Here is a 23,617-nt window from a genome sequence, read left to right as displayed (position 1 = left end):
TTAGATACTGAAAGCTGATGTATTTCACATTAACGCACATCACTGTTATTTATCAATATTGCAATATTGAATCCCTAATCTTTAGAAAGTCATTTTTCTTTTAATTAGTATTTTTCCTTGATGAGATTGTGAAGTAAGATTATGCCTTTATTGTAGGCCTACAAGAACTATGTAAAAGAGCACGGAGAGGAGCCTGCGCTGCCTGGAATTGAGCTTTCCCATGATCAACTATTCTTCCTAAATTTTGCTCAGGTAATGATTGGCTGATAACAGTCGGGGAGAATGGGGTAAGTTGAGCCGATGGGTAAAAGTGGCAATATCTAGGAAATCATAAACTATGTAACCATTGGCTTAAGAAGTGTTAGTTCACATTTATCTGTAACATGAATAGATTTGTAAGAAAGATTAAAGCAAATTGAAAAAGAAAAAACAGAGATTTAAAATGTCACTCTTGTTCACTAATTGAAATATTCAAAGCTTTAGTCCATCTGATATGTTAATGAAGCTCTGTGGAGACAAAAAATCATGAAATAAAGTGTCTGAGGAACTGTGATTTTTTTTCAAAACATGGTTTGTGGGTTGAAAATATCCCAGAACAGGTTATGGTGGCTAAATGTCTAAATGGTAGGCTCCATTGCAAAGTATAGTCTATTACATTAAATCTTATCTGTCTTTTTCAGGTGTGGTGTGGAACACATCGACCAGAGCAAGCTGTTAATTCCATTAAAGTAGATGTACACAGTCCAGGAAAATTCAGGTAAAGTCAAACCAGCAGTGTTTCCTCTGCTTCATTCAGCTCTGTGCTGCTAGCAAAGGGCAAGAAATAAATTACAGTGTTGAGCAAACATTTTAAAACCTTGATAAAATTACATGCCATGCAAACTTCTGTTTCAAGTCTTCTGCTTCACTTTCTAATAAAACAAGTTCAACCCAAACCATCAATCTCCTCTGCATGTTTCACAGAGTACTGGGCTCCCTTCAGAATTTCCCGGAATTTGCCAAAGCATTTAACTGCAACAAAAGCAGCTACATGGTCCCTGATAATGTCTGCCGTGTGTGGTGATCTAAAGACCTTTGGGATGGGTCACCTCTGTCCCCCCTACAGTTCCTCTCCCCTCTGACTGTTGGAGCACTCACTGAGGACTACAGGGAGGTGACAGCTTCCCTTAGCTCTTTTTTGATGGACCATGGCTGTTGGACTGACACTGCAGTATGCACTTCATCCAAGGGCAGCAGCGGACTGTATACTCACACACGGACGGACGGAGCACTGTCTCTCAAACTCCAATACTGTCATTCATTCAATCACCCTGATTATTCTCCTACTCACTGGATACAATTACTTCACATGTTTTAATTTTTATTAGTTTTCTTCTTGTCTCATTTCTCATGTATGACTCTGCCAGTATGTGTTTGTGTGTTTCAGTCAAAAATGCCGTTCAAGTAGTTGACTGCAGAGTGGCCAACAGAAAAATGTGCTCAACCCACTGGTGTATGAATACACCACACACCCACTCACACATACTGTACATGCAACAGGGCTGACCACCGTATTGTAGGACTTGAGCTGTTTGACTCTCATAAAACCTCAGCCTGCTTTCAGGCTTCATCTACATGCAGTCACACTATACAATGTATTTGTAATGTAATCTTTGTTGATATATATATATCTATATATATATATGTATGTATAAATATAAAGCTAGATTAGATAAATTATTACAGAAAATCAGAATTTATTTTACTAAATAGGCCAGTAAATATTTAGTTGTGGTCCCATATTACACAGTACTGATATATATATATATATATATATATATATATATATATATATTGTTACGTTTCCTTTTTTAAAGACAAAGGGAGGAGAGAGCAAGAGAGAGAGACACTTGCATACATCTCTCTACATGTAACAATATATATATATATATATACATATAGTTATATATATATGATGTTAAAGACTTTATTGCAGTTGACAGGGGGCTGCTGTTCAGTAGCACAATAAAGATAAAAGATGAAGCCTTTAATATGATGGCTGGTCATGAGTCATTGAGATGACAATCTACAGATTCCAAGACCTTTTTTCATATGTTATTTGAGTCTCCTGTGTTTCTTTGTGGCAGTCTTTGTATTTATAAGTCTTTTATCACTCCCTGATGTTGGTCAAGCTATTCTTATGCCTTACAGTTGAGCTACAGCCTGAGTGAGTATGTGTGTGGATTTGTGGAAGATCAAAGGATCTGAAAATGTGTTATTAAAGAAGTAATTTGGCTATTCCCGCCATGCTTATTTAAGTTATTTTTTTTTGTGAGGGAAATCCATTCTGCTCTCATGTCTACGGGCTAGCCATCTAACAGCAAGCTTAGCTTAGCATAAACTGCATAAATGACTATCCTGGCTCTCTTCATGGGGTAAAAATGTCAAACCATTACCTCTTAAAAGTCAAGAATTACAATAGTATGTTTTTTTGATTCATTAGTGGAAAAAACTGGGTGCAAAATCTAGAAGTTATAGAATGGTGTGGCATGAGACATGAAAAATAGAAATGAGTGAACTTTGATTGATGTAAGCCAAACATTTTTCTTTTCTTTTTATCTAAACAAACTAATGTGAGAGTGGAAGCCGCTCTCCACAATATGTAGCCGTAAGAAGAGAACGCTGGACTCTCTGTTTAACTCTTGTTCCCCAGTTTGACATTAAAAGATAGTGTTACCCATCTTTATTAGGTGATTCTTTGACAGAAAAATCAAGTCATCTGACAACCTGTCACAATGAAGCTTTTGAATGGATGTTTATAATGTTAAACTTAACACATGTTCCAAATGAAGATTGTATCAAGTCAGTGGATTCCAATTCAACAGTTCAATTACTTTATTTTCCATGTCAACTGAGGCCGTGATACTGGATTGTAATTGTGGAAATAATTGATCTTGCCTTTTATAGACATATTTTAGTGCAATGAACAATATGCCATGATCAACTAGACCACTTCTTCATACTTTATACAGCAGCATTCATGCCCAGTCTTTATACTCTGTTCTCCAAATATTTAGTTCTTTTGTGCAAACTTTCATTTTCTTGGTCACTAGTGCTTGTGTCCTTAGGCTATCTTTTTGTTGTCTATCTCCCTCTTTCACTCCACTTGTAGAAAGACAGATATACCTCAGTTGCCTGTATTTAGATATTTTATAATGATTGATAATCATCTTGAGGATCATTTCTTTTTTCTTTTAAAAATAAATCTTTACATAACACGCCAAGTCTGCGGGCTGCTTGTTTTGCAGGGATTATGGTGTACACCTGTATGTGTTTGTTTTCTGAAAGAAGCTGCTATGTAAATGCAAGCACTCAGAGAAATGTTACACCTTCCAAATGTTAGAGGCAAATCTTGACAGAAAGCATCAAATGTTGGGACTTCAACCGTCATCTAAATGATGTTAGATTTTTTTTTTTTTAAACTCTTGTCTATATACAAAAGTAGAAATTCTGCAGCATTTTTTTTGTGCTTTACCAAGACTTAAGTCTGTGATAGATATTTTCAGCTTCCTTTCCACTCTCACGGTATTGTTGACTTAACAGGGGGTATTAGGAATGTGGGGATTTACTTTAATTTGGAAATTTTCCTTAGAGTGAGGAAAAATCCTCATTTAAATGAATCATTAGCCCAAACACTCCCCCCAACTGGAAGCATTAAGGGATTAAGAGTTAATTGTCAAATTGAATGTTAATGACACTGTAAACAAGTAAACATACAACATGCACATGCATAGCTGTTCCCACCTGGCTTAATGGTTAATATACTCAGTGGTGCAATGAACCCAAAAGCACATATTTTGTCACAGGGAAGGGTTGTGCCTTGAAACTGGAAAGCCAAACTCTGGATGAACAGGCAATAATCTGAGTTACATTAGACAGCCAGAGAGAATCATAGGATGAAGATGACAGGGATGCCAACTGGGAGCACCAGAAATACAACTAAACTTTGAAGTCTAGGGTAAAGAATATCTTGAGGAATGAGGGAGTACAGCAGGAGCAAGGGCCAACACACACAGTTGTGCAAATATACAAAAGTAAAGCAGGGGATTTCTTGACCTTTATTTTGTTTATTTCTTCATTTTTCTGTAATTTTTTTTTTTACCAAACCACAGCGTATAAATTTCAACCAATTAGTGGTTTGTGCCACATTGTTACAACTAAACGACTCTAATGTGAATACATACCTCTTATCCGTGGAGGCAGCCAATGGGATTTTTGGGGGTGTATGCTGAATTCCACTGAAAGTCACCAGTGTGGCAGTCAAATTGGTTGACTTGGAAAATCAACAACAGAACACTTTTCCTGAAGCTATTCATAATGTTTGCTTCTTCACTTACTCTTTTTTACTTTTGTTAAAGTGTTGCAACAGCTGAAAAGAACGGTGTGATTGTGTGTGAACACATTTCTGAGACTCATTCGAGTATTGTTTTCGGCTCTGTTTCTCTTGCCACTGCTTATAGTCAAGCTTTTGCTTTTGCTCCTACTGACTGGTAGCTCTTTGGCAGATAACTGAAAGTTCACACCACCCACTTTCCTCGTGCTCTCACCCCCCTGTCATTAGCAGCTATGCTACTTTAACGTCACAGCTAACATTACAACACCTCAGCATGTTCCTGGGAGGCTCGACGGAGTATTTTGCACTTGGAGCACTAGAAACTGCTGAGGTTTTATCCCAAACTAACGACCAAGGAGGGTGATTTTAAACTTGATAGTACTGAGAAACTTGACTTGATTAGAGATATACTGCCTACACAGGACATTATGGGCATCTCCGCACTTAAAACCTTAAAGTAAGATGACAGTTTTAAAAGTCAGCCATGCCAGACATTTTTTTGTTTTTCCTATCAATAAAGAGTCTTGCTCCCTTCTGTTGCCCTCCAGTCATAAAAAGACTCAGCTTCCCTACATGTGGCCTTTGGATGACCCTTCCATTGGGTCTAATGGTATTTCTGTGTCGTGGTGGTGTCGGGGGACGACAAGCAGCCACTGGAATGCCTGTATGTGTGGCAGTACTTGGAAGTATGTGGGGTCTGAAGCATATGGAAAATGAGCATAAAATGTTATATGAATATGTGTGCAGACACACCTAAAAGAACACATGCTCGGTTGCACATGTGCATACATACAATGACACGTGCAGACAAACGTGTTTGAGGTGGGCACTGTGATTTACAAGGAGCTCTTACTGAGAGGTGCACTTTGACTGTGCTCTCACTGATAATGCCCCCACTCTGATTTTAAAGAGCTTTTGCTGTAAAAGTTTTAATTGACTTTTACTTTCATACAATACTTTTCCAGACATCAAGATAAAAGAAAAAAGACAGATTTTGTCATTGGGCCTCTGTTTTTTAATTCCAAAATTTAACTGAACAATGAAACCAAAAAATACTATATCACAATCCCAAAATAAACATTTCAGTTTTGACTCATGAAGAAAACTTAAAGCTTTGCACTGATGCTGAACATATCAACAACTATAGATAGTCAAAATCCAAAAGAAAAAATTCCAAAAGGTCCCCTTATATTGGCTTTATTATTAATGTAAAACAATCACCTTTTGTGGTTGTTCAAAATTTTTGTCTTTTTCTGCTGAGACTGATGTGCAAGATTTATTTAGAACAAAAAAAAGAGTTTTCTCTACTCTCCGTTTTAATATTTAGGACGAATCATTCGTAAGTGTAATAGTTGACTAAGTTGAATTGTCACACACACTGTTGATAAACAGCAAATTGAGTTGTATGGTGATGCTCCTTGTAGAGAATATTTCAGTGCATGAATCCCCACATTGGAAAGAATTCAAGGAATTAAATAAAAAAAAAGAGACATGCATTGTACTACATATGCGAAAAAAAAAGTCTTGTCTACCTTAATCTCCCATGATTTCAGTGTTTGCACTGTTCAAAATGTAGCAGCTCCAAAACAGAGATTTATTCTAAGGTTTTATTGATTTACTGGGAGACACTGCTGTATCTGACGGCCTAGAGCTACTGTTATGACAAATGTAAATCCCCCCATGAGTCAGTATGAGCATCAGATAAACATGCAGGTTCCTTTTTGCCATCTCAAAACCAAGTGTAAGACAAAAGAATACCTGGTTAGTTTACAACATCCCTGGAATTAAAAAAAAAATCTACCTTATGTTAAAAGACCTTGTATGCATACACAAGTTGTGTAGTGGTACTAGTACAAGTATACAAGAAGCATTACTGTTTGTAACACTAATGCAACCACCACCAAAATCAGATTAATAAATAGAATATCTTACAATAACCATGTACGAGCTTTGCTGTCAACATTCTTTGCTGTTACTTGCCTGTGCTTAAAGAGCAGTTGTGATGCACCTTATCTTTAGCTAGAACATCTATCTATCTTCCATCCAAAGTCTTTTTTCCCTCATTTCAAAGAAGACCTGTAAGCATTGCAATATGCATGCAATCTAAAATGTAGGTATGCAGTTAATATGGAATTAATATAGTCTCCTACACTGGGAGGTCTTCTTATACAGCACCATGTGGCAAACCTAAAAATACTTTATTTGAGGGCAGAAATGTAAACCCGAGATGGCCTACAAGGTTTTGGAAGAATGTATCTCAATGAGAAACAGCAATAGGTGCAGTTATAGAATTACAATGAAGCAGTGTACATATGTTAAATGTTATATGTGCTTGACGCAGTGACTGCATGTGTTAGTATTTTTAGCTTATATGAAGATGTGTGTGCACACTGCTGTGGATTAACATGTGTGTTTGCTGACTCTTTTTCAGTGCTGCGGTGCAGAAAGTTTCCATCTCAACCTCATTAGCCCGTCGGACTGACATTTGCATCTGGTGCGCATGTTGAGAGTAACACCAAATATGCAGGATTATAATGCTTACACCTACTGCTTACTGGGAAGTGGATGTGGCATGACCTGCAGTTATGACCAGACAATCTAATTTCCTGTTATTTAATGCAGACTTCAAAATACCCTTTAAAGCTGACAGCATTCTATTACAGGATTTGAGACTTAGCCGTAATGTCAGTTTATGACCTGATATGTCAGGCAAACTGGAGCTTTTTTAATGCCTCATGCTGAAATTTAAATACTGGCTGGGACATTTTAAATTATGCTTAATTTTGCTCTAATTTCGAGCTCAGTAATGGGGATAAGTAAAAAAAAGTCCATTAAGTGATTAGCGTGGATAAAATTAATTATGATGGAAAAACTCTCTCCAGGCTGTCTAAACACATGGCAATTAAAGGTGTTTAAGGAAGTGCAGACCCCCCACTCTATTGTATACCTATTGTTTTTCTCTTTTCATCTGATGTGAGTGCAGAAAAAAGGAACAAAAATGGACTTGTGGTAGCCATGGAAACTCCATTGCTGGTTCTGATACATGGTATTTTTGATTACCAGCTGTCTGGCATTAAATAATAAAGGGCACGCACATTTGTTTCCATCAGTTCAGCAAACATTACATCAACTTGCACACATTCATCTGAGACCCTCCATAACTTTAACCTTCACGTGTAAATTGAAAGAAGAAAGTCTCCATCTAAAACTTAAGTGAAACCATTTCCTCCTTGTCCTTCTTGTACATGAACCACATACAGTTTAGGGAACAACATCACCGTTGTCTAACTATTTCAAACTGTTTTGGAATAGTGTGGTAATGATTCAGGGAATGTCATTGAGATATTTCAATCGTTAAGCTTAACCCTAAACTCAAACCAAAGACAAAACATACATCAATCTTAACTCTTCTCCAGCTTTACATCATATCTTTGTCCGAAAACTCTGACTTATTTATGTTCCTATAGGAAGGCAAGTCCACATGGTGTGACTATGTCAAGAGATGTATGTCCCCACAACATGAGTAATTCCTGCGTACACTCACAGCAGTGTATATGCATTCCTCATTTTTTCTCTTCATTGTGAAACATTATTTTTCTTCCCTAGCTCTAAAGAGCTGTACATAGCGAAGGATGACATCCTAAATATGGAAACTAAAATGTGTGGCATTGTTAATAGAAACAGCTGGAGGTTTTCATTAGGACAGTTACACGATTCTTGAGTTAATGAATTCCAGTCCACAATGTCCAAGAGTTATAGAATTCATTGAGTGAATAAGGTTATTATGCACCCAATCAAATGAGGGAAATTGTATAAATATGTTTATTTGGTTACTTCATAATGAAGCAGACAATTATTCACATCAAAGGAACTTTCTTCAGCTTTAATAATCATCCCCACTGGTGCATGAAAGGGATTTGCTGTTATTCATGGCTCAGTTTCATACCAACATTTCTACTTGCCTGCCCAAATACTTGACAGTATATATCTAATACAAAATTAATATCAAAACATGATGACATATTTTCTTTCTGTCCCTTGGGAGGAAAACCATTTCAGTGCAAAATTCAATTTCTACTTTAAACTTTTTTCTGCCAGAAAAAAAACCCCAAAATCTATTAGTGAACCAACTACACACAAAAGCTGAAGCTGGTGTCTGGCCAGAAGTATTTGTCTCCCCCCCACGTGGTAATGCACAATGTCAATTTGACCCAATGATGAGTCTATAAGGAAACAATTAAATGATCCACGGGAAGATGTGAATGCTGGTAAAAAAATATATAAAAAATCATAGATATCAATCCAGCTGTAGTTAGAATTTCACACAAAGCTTTGAAGAAAAGTCAGGGGACATACAAAGTCAGAAAGATTCAGTCTGAAGGGCATACTGTATACAGAATCAGTGGCAGATATCAAATATTTACTGACATGTTTCACTTTGGATCATAGTGGTGGACTGGCTGATCAACACTGTTCTAACAGTGGCATGCCTGAAAATGCATTTTAATTTTATATTAGTGCATTGTAGTTCTTTGCAATAATTATTTCATACTAAGGCATATCTTACATTTTAGAGTGGGACTGTTATACCCAAGCAAAAATGAGGACAAAGTAGACAACTGCTATGCAGCTGACAATCCATCCTACCATAAGTAGAACAGGGAATTGGCTGTAGGATGAAGCCGTTGGTCCTGAAACTGGAGAGACAAATAGGGAAACAACAATATGTTGGCAGGTGGTGGAGTGACTATTGAATTCAAACCTGCATAATTTCTAATGTCAGACTACTGCGTGAATTGTGGGTTCTTACCTTTCTTGCATGTGATACTTCTCTCTGCTCTATTTTTTTAAGTGATGGGCACTTTGCCAGATTCCATGCCGTGAAGAATTGATGCTGACATCTAGCAGGGCAGGGTGGAACAAATCAGGTGGACTTGGATTTAAATCCATCCGCAGCCCTTCTTAAGTCTAATCTAACTTTAGCCGTTTCTCCCCTCTTTGAAATATTACTGTTTAAGACAAATATACATTTCTGTCCTCACTTACTAGAGATGAGGCCATGCCTGACACATACTTTTCTCTATGGACAAAGTCCCAGCTGTGCTGCACCCTGACCTTCACTTTTAGGATCCCTCAAGAGGAACTCCTACAGCTGAGGCTGGCAACTCTGGTCCACAGATGATATTCTGAGTCTTGAGCTTGGCACACTGGATCAATATCAATGAAAAAAGAGAGAAAAATTCTGAACTTTTTTTTTTTTTACTTTGTAACTAAATTTTTTATTCACAGTCTGTGTTGCACAAACACAAGCCTTGGAACTTTCTGATGATGCCTATACAAATACACATCATGACATTCATTTGAGTAGTGTGAAGACACATTTTAAAGGTTTAAGTTGTCTTAGATGGCAGAAAAAGCTATTTCGATAGGACCTGTTTTGAGTAGATTTTAGCTTAACTTGCCTCAAGAATATTTTCTGATTCTCCAAACTGAGAGCACAAAAATATACACAAAGAAAAAATAAAGTTTGCTTCTGTTTTTGCTTGTTACGATGGCAGACAATCAATATGGCACCTTCATCTATTCGACCTGGCAGTGTATTCAACAACAGGGTTGGCGGCGGGGAGTCAATTATGCTGTATTCAAAATTCATGGAGTTTCTTCTCTAATGACCCCCTGTGACATGCCTACTTGGTAACCTCTCAAAACTGATCCTCAATCATAGCTACTCTGACAAGCTTACAAAAATTCTCCCAGCAACTGCCACAAAAATGTATTGCTTTAAAATGGAAGTCAGATCTTCTATTACCCATTGGATTGTCATTCTCTGCAGTTAGAAATTATATTCCAGTGAAAAAATTTACAAAATCATTAAGACACAAAACACATCTGTTTTTTAATCATGGCAGCTTTTATCAACATTACTGAGGATCTCCAATCTCTCGTGATGATCATTCAATAGGTTTCTGCTATTCCACTATATTTGTCCTGCCAGCACATCTTATGGATAATTTAATCATCTACATGTAGATTGAATGTATCTTCTATTTCCCAAATCCTAAATTACAGAATCTTCAATCTATCTATATTTTAGAGAGGCCTGTAAGATGAATGCTTTTCTGCTTTGTAAAAAAGAAGGATAAAGGGAGGCTGATAGCGACTTAAATCGTCATGTTCGATGTCACACCTCAGTGCTTGCTGAAAAGAGAATAAATGAAAAATCAAATAGCTTGACAATCAGGTTCTACATGAGCACACGAGTGTTTCCAGAAAATCACAGATAACACTTCTGCTTTTTTTCTCTACACTTTGTTTTTTGTGCACATTAAACACATGAGATGCAGAAAGGGGAGTGGCGGTAATAACTGGAGACCTTCATGCACTGAAAGATTTAACATAGGATCAAGGAGAACAGCAGAGAAGAGAGAGATCAGGTGGTCTCCAAAGTGGAGAGCCCAAGAAGAAAGAAAGTGCAGGAAGAGAGGACTCTCATGATGTAATTGGATGAGCACTTGCATCTGACAGGGTCTGTCTCTGAAAATGACAGTTCTCTTTTCTCTCCTCTAACCCCTCTCATTGTTAATAGGCCTCTCTAATCTATTCCTCTGCTCTTGGTACATCTACAGTTGCACCTTCACATGCTAACATACAGCCCAGCATCTGTGTGGTAAAGTGCTGATATATGAGGTCAGGCTGGTTGTATGACATACAGTTTTTTTTTTTGTTCCCTTGTCCTGTCCAGCATTATGGCAGCAGAATTGTAATCTGAATACCTTTTTTTCCAAACAGATTTGCTTTGCCAAGGGAAACGTTATGAATGTAAAGCTCCCCTTGATGCTAATCAACTGCTTATTTATTTATTTTTGTTACAATATCTAACATGTAATAGTGCCGAACCGGACCGGGTGGCAGGGAAAGAGGAAGAGCAAAGAAGAAGAAACAGAATAAAAATAGAAAGGAAAAACAGTTAAGTTAACATACAGTTAAGTTATATCATCTAAGCAATCACAGTTTTATGATATATTTGTATCTCATTCCAAAGTTACAGAAATTACATAAGAATTCTATGTTTTTGAAACCGTTAACTCTGACAATATCAACGGACATACCTTTGTGTTGCTTCATAATTGTGATAACTTCATATTACTGTAGTCCGTATCCTTTCCCTTTGGTAACATTTCTTTTCTCTTGTGAAGCCACAATTGGATTTTCCTCCCCCGTGGCAGTGATTACAGTAGATCAGATGTGTTGTCTTCCATTTCCTTTCTTCAATGTGGTGATAAATGACCTATAAGCACGGCCGTTCAAACTGGCATCCATCCCTGTTACTGAGCCAAGGTGTTTTGAGCACAAAAGAGAACATAACACATTAGTTGCAGTTTTTAGATATCCCATTAGATTCATTACTTCTATCTGGGTGACATGCTCATGTCTCTTGTGTTAACCAATCAATCTTTTTTTTTTCATACTTTGTTCATCATTTGGATTTCCCTTGCTACACTGATCTCCTCCAAGTAAAGATATCTGTGCTCTGCTCCTCTGCTGCTTTGCTGGCATGGTGTCTTTATGGATGAGGAGTCTTGGAAGCTGATAGTAAATCAAAACCAGATACTGTTTATCAGGCAGGAGATGTTGTAATTTGTTTCTCGCATGAATAAAAGCAGGAGCAGCTTGAGCTGAAATCTCAGAGAGAAAAAAATCTAAATTTGCTGTGAAATGTGAGATTGTAAACATTTCCTTTTTTTGTTTAAAGAAATATCAGTTGAACTGAGCTTTTATCGTCATGGTTTGACCTGTGTTGGACCCACTGCAACTTAAACCGCAGAGCATGGCTTCTGGGGTTGATCTGTGCAGTGGAGGAAATTAGCAATAATTGAGACCTCCTGTCCAACTTCCTACTTGGCAGATAACACTCGCCTTGCACAGAATTTTCACTCCAATACAATCCAATTACAATCCAGGATATGTTCAAAGTGGACAGAAAGTTCAATTGGTAAACTCAGAATCTTTGACTGTAGTGTCGGATATTGCTGCATTCTTTTACGTCACAGTTGAGCCAATTATCCCTCTGTTCGAGTTCTAAGCGACATGCTGTTCTTCAACTCAATGAGATGCTCCACGAGCATGGGCCACAGCTGATCTTTTACAGCTAAAGTGGTATCTTCTGATGATGATTTTGATAGATTTCCTGTGTCTATCGTTCCTTCACCTACACTGCTCTTATTTTTCCAAACAATTTACCGAAGATTGAAATGCAAAGTGTGGATAGATTTCATTCATATAAGGATACAAAATGTTCTTCATTACTCTAACATTAAGCCTTTATTTTAATTTCATCTCACTATCTGGACATACTTAGGTACAAAATACACATCACTTCCATATCTCTTTGTGAGAGTTTGAGGACATATCAGAAAGTGGATCGCCCACACATTTTTGATTACTTTAAATCATCCATTATTGGCCAGGATGATAGTATTGTTTCATGGAAGGCTAAAAACCCTTGCCTGGGAGCCTATCTGGCTCGTGTTAATCTCAGACTGAGATCAACTGTGACGCCTTACGAAGAAACTGTGCAAATTGGTCAGGATCAGAGGTTACATGTTAACAAATCATTCCTTCATTTGACAGATAATTCGCAGTAATTTAGTTTACAATATCTGTGTAACTCGAACTGAAGTTTGAATGTTATCTGAGATGAGTCACTTCCAGGCATTGGACGGAAATCGTTCACAGATGAACTCCTGTTAAGAACCATTGATACTGTATACAGGACTATGTATGCTAGTGCTAACCTGGGAATGTATGTTAATACCTGGGTATAGGCCTTTACTGCAAGTTAAACTTCTGGAAATGCACAAGATGTAAATTGCACAAGTTAATTAAATCTTCAGAAGCTATAGATTCAATGTTTTTCTGAGGTGATAAGAAGTCCTTTCCAAGACAGCCTGATGCCTGTGAAAAGTGAACTTTATACCTGTGAATGAACACCTCAGCTTTGACAAAAAAGGAGACCCACTTCTTCGTATGATATCATCATTTGACATTTCACAGCTCACAAAACAATAGAGTCACTGTTTGGTTTCAGTGGGTTCAGAATGGTGGTTTATTTCAAGTACACTTGTGTGAAAAAGAAACTACACACTCGACTCTCTTTCAATAGTAAGGTTTTCCCTATCAGAACAGAATAAGAAATTATCTGGTTCTCACCTACTCTTAAATTTATGTAAATAGAATCTCAGATGAACAACTACCCATGCTATATTGTACAGTCATTATTTAACAAAAATCAAGCCAAAATACAGAAGTAGTATGTGAGGAACAAAGTACTTGCCATGATTCAGTAGCTTTTAGAACCACCTTTAGTCCAAATAACTTGAATGAATTGTTTCCTGTATGATGCCATCAGTCTCTCACATTGTTGTAGAGGAGTTTTGGCCCATACCAACAACGTTTGTTCAGTTCACCGAGGTTTGCAGGTGAGGTCTAGGCTTTGACTAAAACTATTGCCACACCTTGATTCTTTTCTTTTTACATCAGTTTATTGGCTGTTAACACTTGGGTTTTTGTGATGTTGGTCTGATTCACACATTTTGGCAAAGTTTTTTTTAACTTCATGACACTGTAGCACGCCATGTATTGCTGTTCATCTGATGTTGTTTTTGCTTAATTTTAAGACCTGGAAAGGCTCAAATGCCCTTTTGTGATATGCTGATACTAAAACCTTAGAATGAATTGGAATAAGGGTTTCATTTTTTTTTCTAATAGGACTGTATATTTTATTCTCACAGAAATTGAATAATAAGAGTGAATATATCTTTCTTCAGTTACACAGTTTGGTGTAATGCTACTACTTTAACTGATGCTGTTTTTACTATATACAATTGATCTTACGTTAATTTGCTGAAAAAAAAAAGCTGGACAAAAAAGGAGATCTGTTTGTTCCATACACTTGCCTTATGCTGATAGAAAAATTAGCAACAGAACAGATACTTAGAAGAGTTCATTATGTTGAATTATGGTTCCATTGAAGACATATTAATAACTGGAGAATAGCTCCTCTATTCTTTCATATATTCTATTCACATGCATAAGTAATGTGAATTATACTTCTGTTGTCATGTCTACCCCAACATTTAGTATTCGTGATTGTTTCACACAATAAAAACCCTTTTAGTTTATAATATCAAGATTGAAAGATAAAACCAGACGATATCCAGATTATAATGAAGTCCCAACTCAAAAAGACCAGTGTAAAAACATCTGTCGCCTCTCTCTCTCTTGCATTCTGTCTTTCCCTTTGTCTTTTCATGAAATCACTGGAGAGCATTATTTGTCCTGAGTGGTTCTGGTGTGACTCAGATCATGCCTGCTGATTACCCTGCAGGTGGATCTCCTTTCCTAAATGATGTCAGTGTTATAGCAGCCACAGCCGGTACATTCACAATAGTTCTTTATTACAAACACACATTTTAAAAGTGTAAAATGTAGCACTATCCCACATCATTTTAGACATAATTACATTAGCGTTCCATGCTGCTAACATAATGACAGTTTGTTTTACTTAATTTTTTGTCACCCAAATTGTGCGCCTTAAGTGGGCTGCCGTTCCTTTGGACAACCAGTTGTTTGGTCGAGTGAGTGAGGTAAACACTGTTTGCAATTAGCCTTTTGTTGTGTACTTCCTGCCTGCTCCAGGGTGGCTTTTCATTCTTCATCCAGGGGAAAATGTGGTGTTTTATTTAGATCCAGCAGCAGAGGTTGAACATTTGCATCCAGTTATAGCTGATTGTCTGAAACAATGTAACACTTCTAATTATAACTGTTAGTAACTATAGCAATTCATGAAGCATTATTATAGATTAATATTTCAAATCTCCCTTTGATGATCAGTATTTCAAAAAGATTACATTGCAGTTTTCAAGATACTCTCAGTTTATGATTTCAGTTTCCCCACACGGTGACTGCTTTAATCATTGCCTTTATATTCTAAAAATGTCTCGCTCTTTATTTCTTGGTTCAGCCTCACTTTCTGATATGCTGATCTGTGTATTGTGGTCGACCATGGATTCTCCTTAGACTTTGGAGAGAAACATCATAGACAACTGGAGATCATTATCTGAAATAGTGTCTGCGGTTGGTTAATACTATTTCTTACTGCTGCCCCGTGTCTGACTCTTTCTGGTCTTTGAGGAAACTTCCTGACAACTTTAATGAAGCTAAACTAATCACTGTCAGTATGCTGACGTCGTTTACTGCTTGCGTGGTGCAATCTTACATTAACTCTCCTGGGAGAGTCAAAGTGCTTGGGGAGATCTTTGCCATTCTTGCCTTGACTTATAGCTCTCTGTTTGGTAACTTCGTGGTAAATGTTCTTCTGAACCCTGAAAAAATACTAAAAATACCTGAGTTGATGATTCATTATATGAAACTCTCTGTCTGTCAACCCACTTCTTGTTTGTCCAGCCATTTTAGAACATCCAAAAGATTATTCTGATATACGTGTGTGTGTGTGTGAGATTGTTGTCACATTGTTGCCACTTCAATTTAAGAAGATTTTGAAATTGTTTTAATTATTTCGTGGTCTACATAATGGAGAGAACCACATGGTCTCTGGTGAATGGTACTATTGAGGTAGAGATCATTAGTTTCTGTTGCAGTTTCTATGGTGCCCATCTCCTCTGTGACTTCCATTATCATTACATAAAAGGTGACAGAAAGAAAAAGCTACCTGAAAAGAAGTGGTATCAACAGGTAAGAATGAGAGAGAGTCAGCATTATGGATAGAGAAAATCCTCCTGAAAATAATTTGTTAGTCACGGTATAGATCTGCATTCACTTTACTTCTTTATATTCATATGCTGTCATACATTGTAACTATTCATCATAATTTTGACATTTGTGCATTTATAATGGTGAAGAAGAGTACTGAAGTTCTGCTTCTCTGCTGGAATACACTTATTCTTCACAACAATTAAAACCAATGTATTTGTTCAACAGAATCATCTTCAAGCCTTCATAAGAAACTTCCCCAAAAAGTCTCCCCAAAAAAACTCTTTCAAAATTAGTCATCAATATACATGATGAACTATCAGCGTCTGTTATGAGCTAGCTTCAAGCAATCAAATTGACAATTAATTAGTAAAATCTGTCTCTTAATAAAGCAGGTTTGGAAAAGAACAGGGACATATATTCCACTGAAAAAGCCCTTCAGTGTTCTCTGTTTCCCTTTGCAATGAAGTTGAGTGTGTGATGCCTGCCAAAGTAATATCCACATGAATGTCAGGACCTGTGTTGTCCATGATAACATTGCTTTAATAGATGAGCAATGCTGCTTCTGTAAGATATGTTGTGATGTTCAAGCTGATCATTATAAATGGTTCATTTCCCAGAGCTACTGAAGTGGCTTATTGGAATTTACACACATTTATGGCTATATTTATATTTTGCAAACATAGATAAAGGTTTTGTGGTGGTAACCTTTTTTTTTTTGCTAATTTGTTATTCTTTATATCTCTGCAAAAGTAAAAGCCGGGACATGGATCAATGCAAGTGATTGATGCTGTTATTTCTTTGCCTGCATGTTTATTTTATGACGTTTAGGGAAGAAAGATGAACCCATCAGATTTTGGAGTGGATCCAAAACTTTAAAACTGGGAAATAGCGTAATGGCCTTATCTAAGGGTGTGCTCTTTCTGTGTCCTTCCAGTTTTACATTGATTTTCTGCATTTTTCAGACATCTCAAGTTGTCATATATGATTTTTGTTAGTGTTTATGCATCAACAGCAGATATATTCTTCAACATTTTAATTCTGTTTGTTACAAGTTGTGTAGTGCATGTGTTACTGGTGTTAATTGCAAAGTCTTCAAAATCAGGTGAAAGGAAAAATCTATAGCCATGCAGTTAAAGTCATAATCTAATTATAAAAAATAGCATCTGAACGGCTCTTAACAACTCTGCAAACATCCTCCTCAAACAAACCTATTAAGTTGAAGCAACCCTTTTGATCTTTTTTGTAAAAACAAACAATATTACTGGCTGCAACACATATTTATTGCAGGACTGTGTTCCAAAGTGTTTTGTGATTGTGTGATTTTATCCACAGCTGTATCCCTAACTTAATCATCGCTTCTTTTTGTTTAAGTTCCCTAATTTCAATGTTCATAAATTTGTATTTTGAACTGTTCTAACCTCCATCTTTAATTAATGTCCTGGTCATTTGGTAAACATCTGTAAATGCAATTGCTTCCTTTTTTGGGAAAAAAATCCCCACCAAAAAATTCACAAATAGAAAACTTTAGTAAATGCTATTCAACAAAAAGTCATGCTCTTTTTACATCGCTCCTTTTATTAATACTCACTGACACAATCCACTTCCTTTTACATCTGTGTTTCTGTTCTTGGATAGTCATTTAATCTCACTGTAGAAATTACCAAGCAGTGCCTTCTCATTCAAACCTAGTTGATTATTTAACCTTAACATAGAGATAATCTATTTGTGTTTCTTTGATTAAATCAAGTTGATATTGCTATGCCCTGAAAGATTACTGATTAGACAGATAATGCACTGTGAAGACTACAATGCACAGAATACCAAAAATATATGCTGAAATCAGTGTTAGTAAAAGACTTTGTGGTCTATTTGTGGTTCCCTCCACCTTTTTGTCCTGTCAGATCTTTATGGTCGTCAGAGATACATAATCTTCATCTTCCAATGTATGAATTTACCTTGGGAGGAACAACAGATCAATCAGTGCTGGATAATCAATGTTAGCCAGAGAGCAGCTGGGAGAGAAAGGAAAATATCTGACGTTTTAGTATGTTTTTGTTCCGAACAGCCAGGCCTGATGTTTATATGTAAAAGCCTCTGGAATACGAGGATTTAACTAACCAATGACAGCTGGGAATTCTATAGAGCACAATTCAGAAACCATGGGACTAATAATTCTATCTTAAGTCAAATAAACATTCACACTGCTGCCAAATCCCAATCATATATAGTACTGAACTGAACTTTACGTTTACAAAGAAGATGTGAAAGGAGGGTCATGAATGAAGATTGATGTTCTGTCTACACTTTTGACTGCATAATCATTATTCATGCTAAAGTTTTAGAAAGAAGAGTTATGGTTGGAGGTGGAGGTGCACATGTATGTTTTTGAGGACAGTGGAGAATAATGTTTTTTTCAAGAATAGAGGTGTGTGCCAGGTGTGTGTTTCCAGATGGGACTTCTTAATATCAGGCAGGACTCTGCTACCATCTGGTGGTAAAATTATATTACCACTACTATTTTGCAGCTAAAGGAGATTAAATGTGTTCTTAACTGCTGAGCAAAGTCCAAGTAAGTGCATAAAATGCGTATGACATTAATTCTAGAATTTACCAGAGGGAGTTTTGGACATCAGATGTTTCCTTGAGTTCTTTTCTGGCCTCAGTAGGATTATGTAGCACTTTGGGACAAAGATGCAACCCAGCAATCCATAACTGGAGGCCAATATAGCAAACACCTCTGTGACTGTGGCGTACTTCCCTGGAGAGCTGATGTACGCGGGAACAAATGCTATCCACACAGCACAAAAAATGAGCATGCTGAAAGTGATGAGTTTAGCCTCATTGAAGTTGTCCGGGAGTTTTCTTGCCAAGAAGGCCAAAAGAAGGCAAAGGCAAGCCAGAAGGCCAATATAGCCCAGGACCAAAGCAAATGCAATGCGGGACCCTTCATCACACAACAAAATGACAACTGCGCTCTCACGTGGCATCATTTGGTTGGGAGTAGGGGGTGCAACAAGCAGCCACCCTGCACAGATAATTATCTGGAAAGAAAGAAATATGTTTTACCAATACATTTCAGAAAAACTTCTGAATTATTCACAGATTTTAAAAAGTTAGAAGCCCTCACCTGGGTTAGTGTACAAAAGGCAATGATTGCCTTTTGCTGTGCAGGCCCAAACCATTTCATAATATTACTGCGTGGACGAGTTGCCTTGAAGGCTATTAGCACCACTATTGTTTTCCCCAGAATACAAGAGATACAGAGGACAAAGCTGATTCCAAATGCTGTATGGCGCAGCATACAGGACCACTTAGAAGGCTGGCCAATGAAGGTCAGAGAACACAAGAAGCACAGTGTCAAGGAGAAGAGCAGCAGGAAGCTCAGCTCAGAATTGTTAGCTCTGACTATGGGGGTGCTTCTATGATAGAGGAATATAAAGAGCACAACACATGTGCTGATACAGCCAAGGAGGGAAATAGCCAGGAGGGTGATACCCATGGCATCCTTAAAGGAGAGAAATTCCACATGTTTGGGGATACAGGTTGTCCTCTCAGGATTGGACCAGAACTCTGGCAGGCATCGCACACATTCTATGGCATCTAAAGAAAAGATAAAAATACTTTAGTTCCTACATTGTGGCTTTTTCACTCCCCTTTTACCCAGCAGGTCAGCGTTTTAAACATAATATGTTCAAATCGCCTTTTCTCACCACTCTGATTGCTAATCTCCCCCGCTGTACAAGGCACACAATCATGACAGCAGATAGGGACGTTAGATCTGATTGCCTTCCGGGTGCCTGGAGGACAAATGGTGCTGCATACTGACAACGGAACCTTAGCAAAAGAGCAAAGCCAAACTAAAGTGGTCATGCACTATAGTTAGAATATCAAGGCAGACATTTCAGTTCACTTAATAATGTCTTATTATGCAGAAATTCTTACTTTTGTTTGGTTGCCATTCCACACAATCTTCTGTTCTTGTATTTGAAGTTTTTGGCTTATAGATGTGGTCGTCTCATCGAATTTGCCCACAGTGACAAACTCCATTTCCCCATTTGGTTTCAGTTGCCAGTTAACCAGGTCATACATGGCTGCAGGGTTACCATTCTCATCAAACTTGACTTCATCAGCAAATGAGTTCAAGAATTGAACTTGTTTTATGTAATGAAGTAGCTAAAGAAAGCAAGTACACATCATGAAATTACATTGAAGTTAGTCATGTTAATCTAGACTTGTGATTATATGAAATGGTACCTGCCATGGGTGAATATGGTCTGTTTCTGGACAGGCTTGCTGAGGAAATGGTCCTTTACCATTTGGACAGCTTCTCATATCTTTCAGTGCATGGACAGTGGCATATACAGCTTTATAGACATTGTAGGAAATCCGTAGTTGTGATACATCTGAATATATATTCATTATATTCGCAAGTTCCTCTGCTCCAGAGCATAGAGGTTTATCATCAGTTTTATGTTTCTGACCTTCAGCCTGCACACCCAGGCTGCATTGGAACACTTCTTCCCAGAAAGGAACCAAGAAGGGATCTTCCTGGGCATCTGGGCTTGAGGGACTCAAGCGAAGCAGAAAATCTAGCAATCCGGGGATTTGGGCTCCTCGAATGGCAAATCCCATTGTACCCTGAAGGATGTGATGGTACTTTCCAGGAGTGGAGAGAATGGCGGCTGTACTCCAAGCTTCACTGGCCAGCCACTGTATCCCAGTGAGCCCAACTCTAAATGAAAAAATAAAAACGGATGTTATTTTTGCCGTAAAGAACACATTCTGAATTCAAACTCAATAAAAGTGTATAAAACATATATATGAATTTCTTATAACATGTTATGAAACAGTTTATGGCAGAATCCACACAAAAGGGTCACACCTGAGTGCTTGATCAAACAGTGCTGCTGCATCTTGTTCGACAGCAAACACTAGAACAACCTGAGCCCCAGATGAGTGGATGTTGGAAACAATTGATGAAATATCAGTCTGTGCTCGGTTCTTTGGAATGATCTCATGAAAGGCAACACAAGCACCAAACTTTCTAACCTGAGAAAAGTATAGAGAAGAACCATGCCAGCTCCATGTAGTGTTATTAAAATTGTATACTGAAAAATCACAAAAAATTATTATAATTGTTTATTCACGTTTGTGTGATTTACCTCATCTGCGAAGATGTTCGCCCCACCATGACCATAGGCATCATCGCCTGCAATCACACCCACCCAAGTCCAGCCAAAATGCTTGACAAGTTGTACTAGTGCATCCACCTGGACATAAAAAGATGAAAAAGAAGTGATAGAAACACAGAAGTATATTATTTTAGAAATATATTTCCAGCTGCCTCTAACCTGGAAGAAGTCACTTGGCATTGTCCTTAAAAAGGCAGGAAACTCCCTTTTGTTACTGAGACAGGCACAGCTGGAGAAATAGCTGACCTGCAAAAATGATTCAGTCCCATAAAGACTTACTGTTAGAAAAATACCCAAAGCACTATTTTGTCCTGTTTCTGTTGTATCAGACAAATTCAGTGGCTGAATTCACCTGTGGCACATGGAAGACTCCCAGGAAACGAGCCACAACAAGAGATTGAGTGGAGCCTCCATCTCCTATTACCACTGGTACAGTCCTGTGACAGGTGCCTTTACTCAGGGTGTTTCCTTTAATCCCTAAACCCTTTTCACTTCCCATCAACTCCATGGCAGCCTTTAAAGCCTGATGCGGTGTGCTACACGAATCATAGATCTTATAGCCCAGTGTAATATTTGGAAGAAGTTTGCCATCCCTGTTAATCTCTTCAATGGCAAAGATCATAGTCTGCATCCAACGGAAAGTCCGAAAATTAAATCTGGGTGAAGACAGAATTCATCTTAAAGCAAAAAATTTGGCATTGGTCATTTTCAACACAGATAGAAACAGCTTGCAGTGAACAGATTATGCTCAATCACAATTTGTTATGCAAATAAGTACAGCTATGAAAAAGAAAAAAAAGAAAAAACAGCCTACCTGGTGCACTGTGTGGGAGGAGGTGGAGAGGTGAAAGACAAACTGGGTTCCACCACCATGTCATGAAGGGAGAAAAGTCCCCCCAAGGTGATGTCGCCCTTTTTCTCCAGCACAGGTAGGGATGTTGCACTGGGAAAAATATGACATTGTTGGCTCTGGTCTTGATGGGATTCATAGGGAAGAATCCCACAGCACAGGAGACTGATAAGCACAAGTCTGGCTCTTCTCCATGAAAGACTGGGCTCAATCTGGCTCATCCGAAAATGATTCATGCTAGAATATCAGTATACATTTTGAATGGTAAGACTTTGGATAATCAATACAAATATGAAATTTTTTAACCAAAATGAACAAAACATGCAATCTTTCAAAACAGGTGTTAACTAAGAAAGCAAGAGTTAGATCTTTAAAAGTAATACATACCCAACTCAGACATCCATACAATCTGTAAAGAAAATGTGTTCCATTATCATTAACTCAGTTAAATTAAAAGCATTGTATTAGATGAAGCTCATATACAAGGATTTTAAAGTTATTAAGGAGCAGCCCACAGATTAACTATCTAGCCTCTAGTGTCAAGTAAGAGACGCTTCTCTGCCTATATAAATACACCAGTATATTGAACATAATACGATTGTCAGATTTAGATAATTTCCCCAGAGCTTCTAATCATTGGAAAAGAACCCCCAGTTCCACAGCATGTAACAGCAATAACAAGGAACTGGAATGGGTATTTGATCATAATAGAGATAGACATAAGCCATGTCATATTGCAGCGTTATGCCTGAGTAGCGCTAATTCATCCTTCCTTGATGTGATGAGGCACACAGCAGACAACTGTCACCTGGGGCTATGAAGCTACACTACACGCAGTTATTGTTTTTTTAAGACACATGCACATGCAGACATGTTTCCATCACGATAATATATTGACTTTTTTCCTTGAGGCTTTAACCCTTCCCACAAGCACTATTTGTCAAAGCTTAACCCTTACTCTATCTTTAGCGTGGTAGTTTCACTTTTAATAAGGTCAAAAATGACTAAATTACTTCATGACTGTGAAAGGAAAGCAAGACACCATGACATGACTGTATAAACACATCAATGTCCCTACTTAGAACCTAAGTTCTAAAAGTATACATACACATACAATACAGGGAATTATTATACTGTTTTGAGTGTGCATTTATTTTATGCCAATTAGCTGACAAATACCTGTTACCTTCATCAAATCAAATTTTCATCACAACCTTTGCATCATATTTGTCTACATTTTTTCTTTTGTTTTACTTCACACATAAAATAAAAAAAGTCCTGTAGGGTAGTGAATCAATTTAATTGGGGTATTTTGCAAATCATTATCAAGACAAACCCTGCAGGCTACAAAACAGTGCTCCACAGAAGCAAAGAGATTACGGTACGACATGCAGTGTGTTGTGCTGCCTCGGGCTATATAGGTGTCCT

General features: G+C 37.6%; 1 protein-coding gene and 1 pseudogene across 2 annotated transcripts in view; one reads left to right on the top strand and one right to left on the bottom strand.

Annotated features, from left to right (window-relative positions):
• Positions 1-3,257, top strand: part of LOC140314211 (neprilysin-like) — a 41,636-nt gene extending 38,379 nt beyond the window's left edge. For both annotated transcript variants that reach the window (XM_072392322.1, XM_072392323.1), the window contains exons 21-24: positions 157-252; positions 681-757; positions 964-1,840; positions 1,942-3,257. In XM_072392322.1, the coding sequence (XP_072248423.1) occupies positions 157-252; positions 681-757; positions 964-1,063 (273 nt within the window). In that variant the 3' untranslated portion in view covers positions 1,064-1,840; positions 1,942-3,257. The remainder of the gene's footprint in view (positions 1-156; positions 253-680; positions 758-963; positions 1,841-1,941) is intronic.
• Positions 3,258-9,495: 6,238 nt separating this feature from the next.
• LOC140314772 (extracellular calcium-sensing receptor-like) lies at positions 9,496-22,425 on the bottom strand (annotated as a pseudogene).
• Between the last annotated feature and the right edge of the window lie 1,192 nt (positions 22,426-23,617).

Source organism: Leuresthes tenuis, unplaced genomic scaffold (assembly GCF_036924035.1).
Source record: "Leuresthes tenuis unplaced genomic scaffold, fLeuTen1.0.hap1 SCAF_9, whole genome shotgun sequence".
NCBI lineage: Eukaryota > Metazoa > Chordata > Actinopteri > Atheriniformes > Atherinopsidae > Leuresthes > Leuresthes tenuis.
This window is presented reverse-complemented; position numbering and strand designations above follow the sequence as displayed.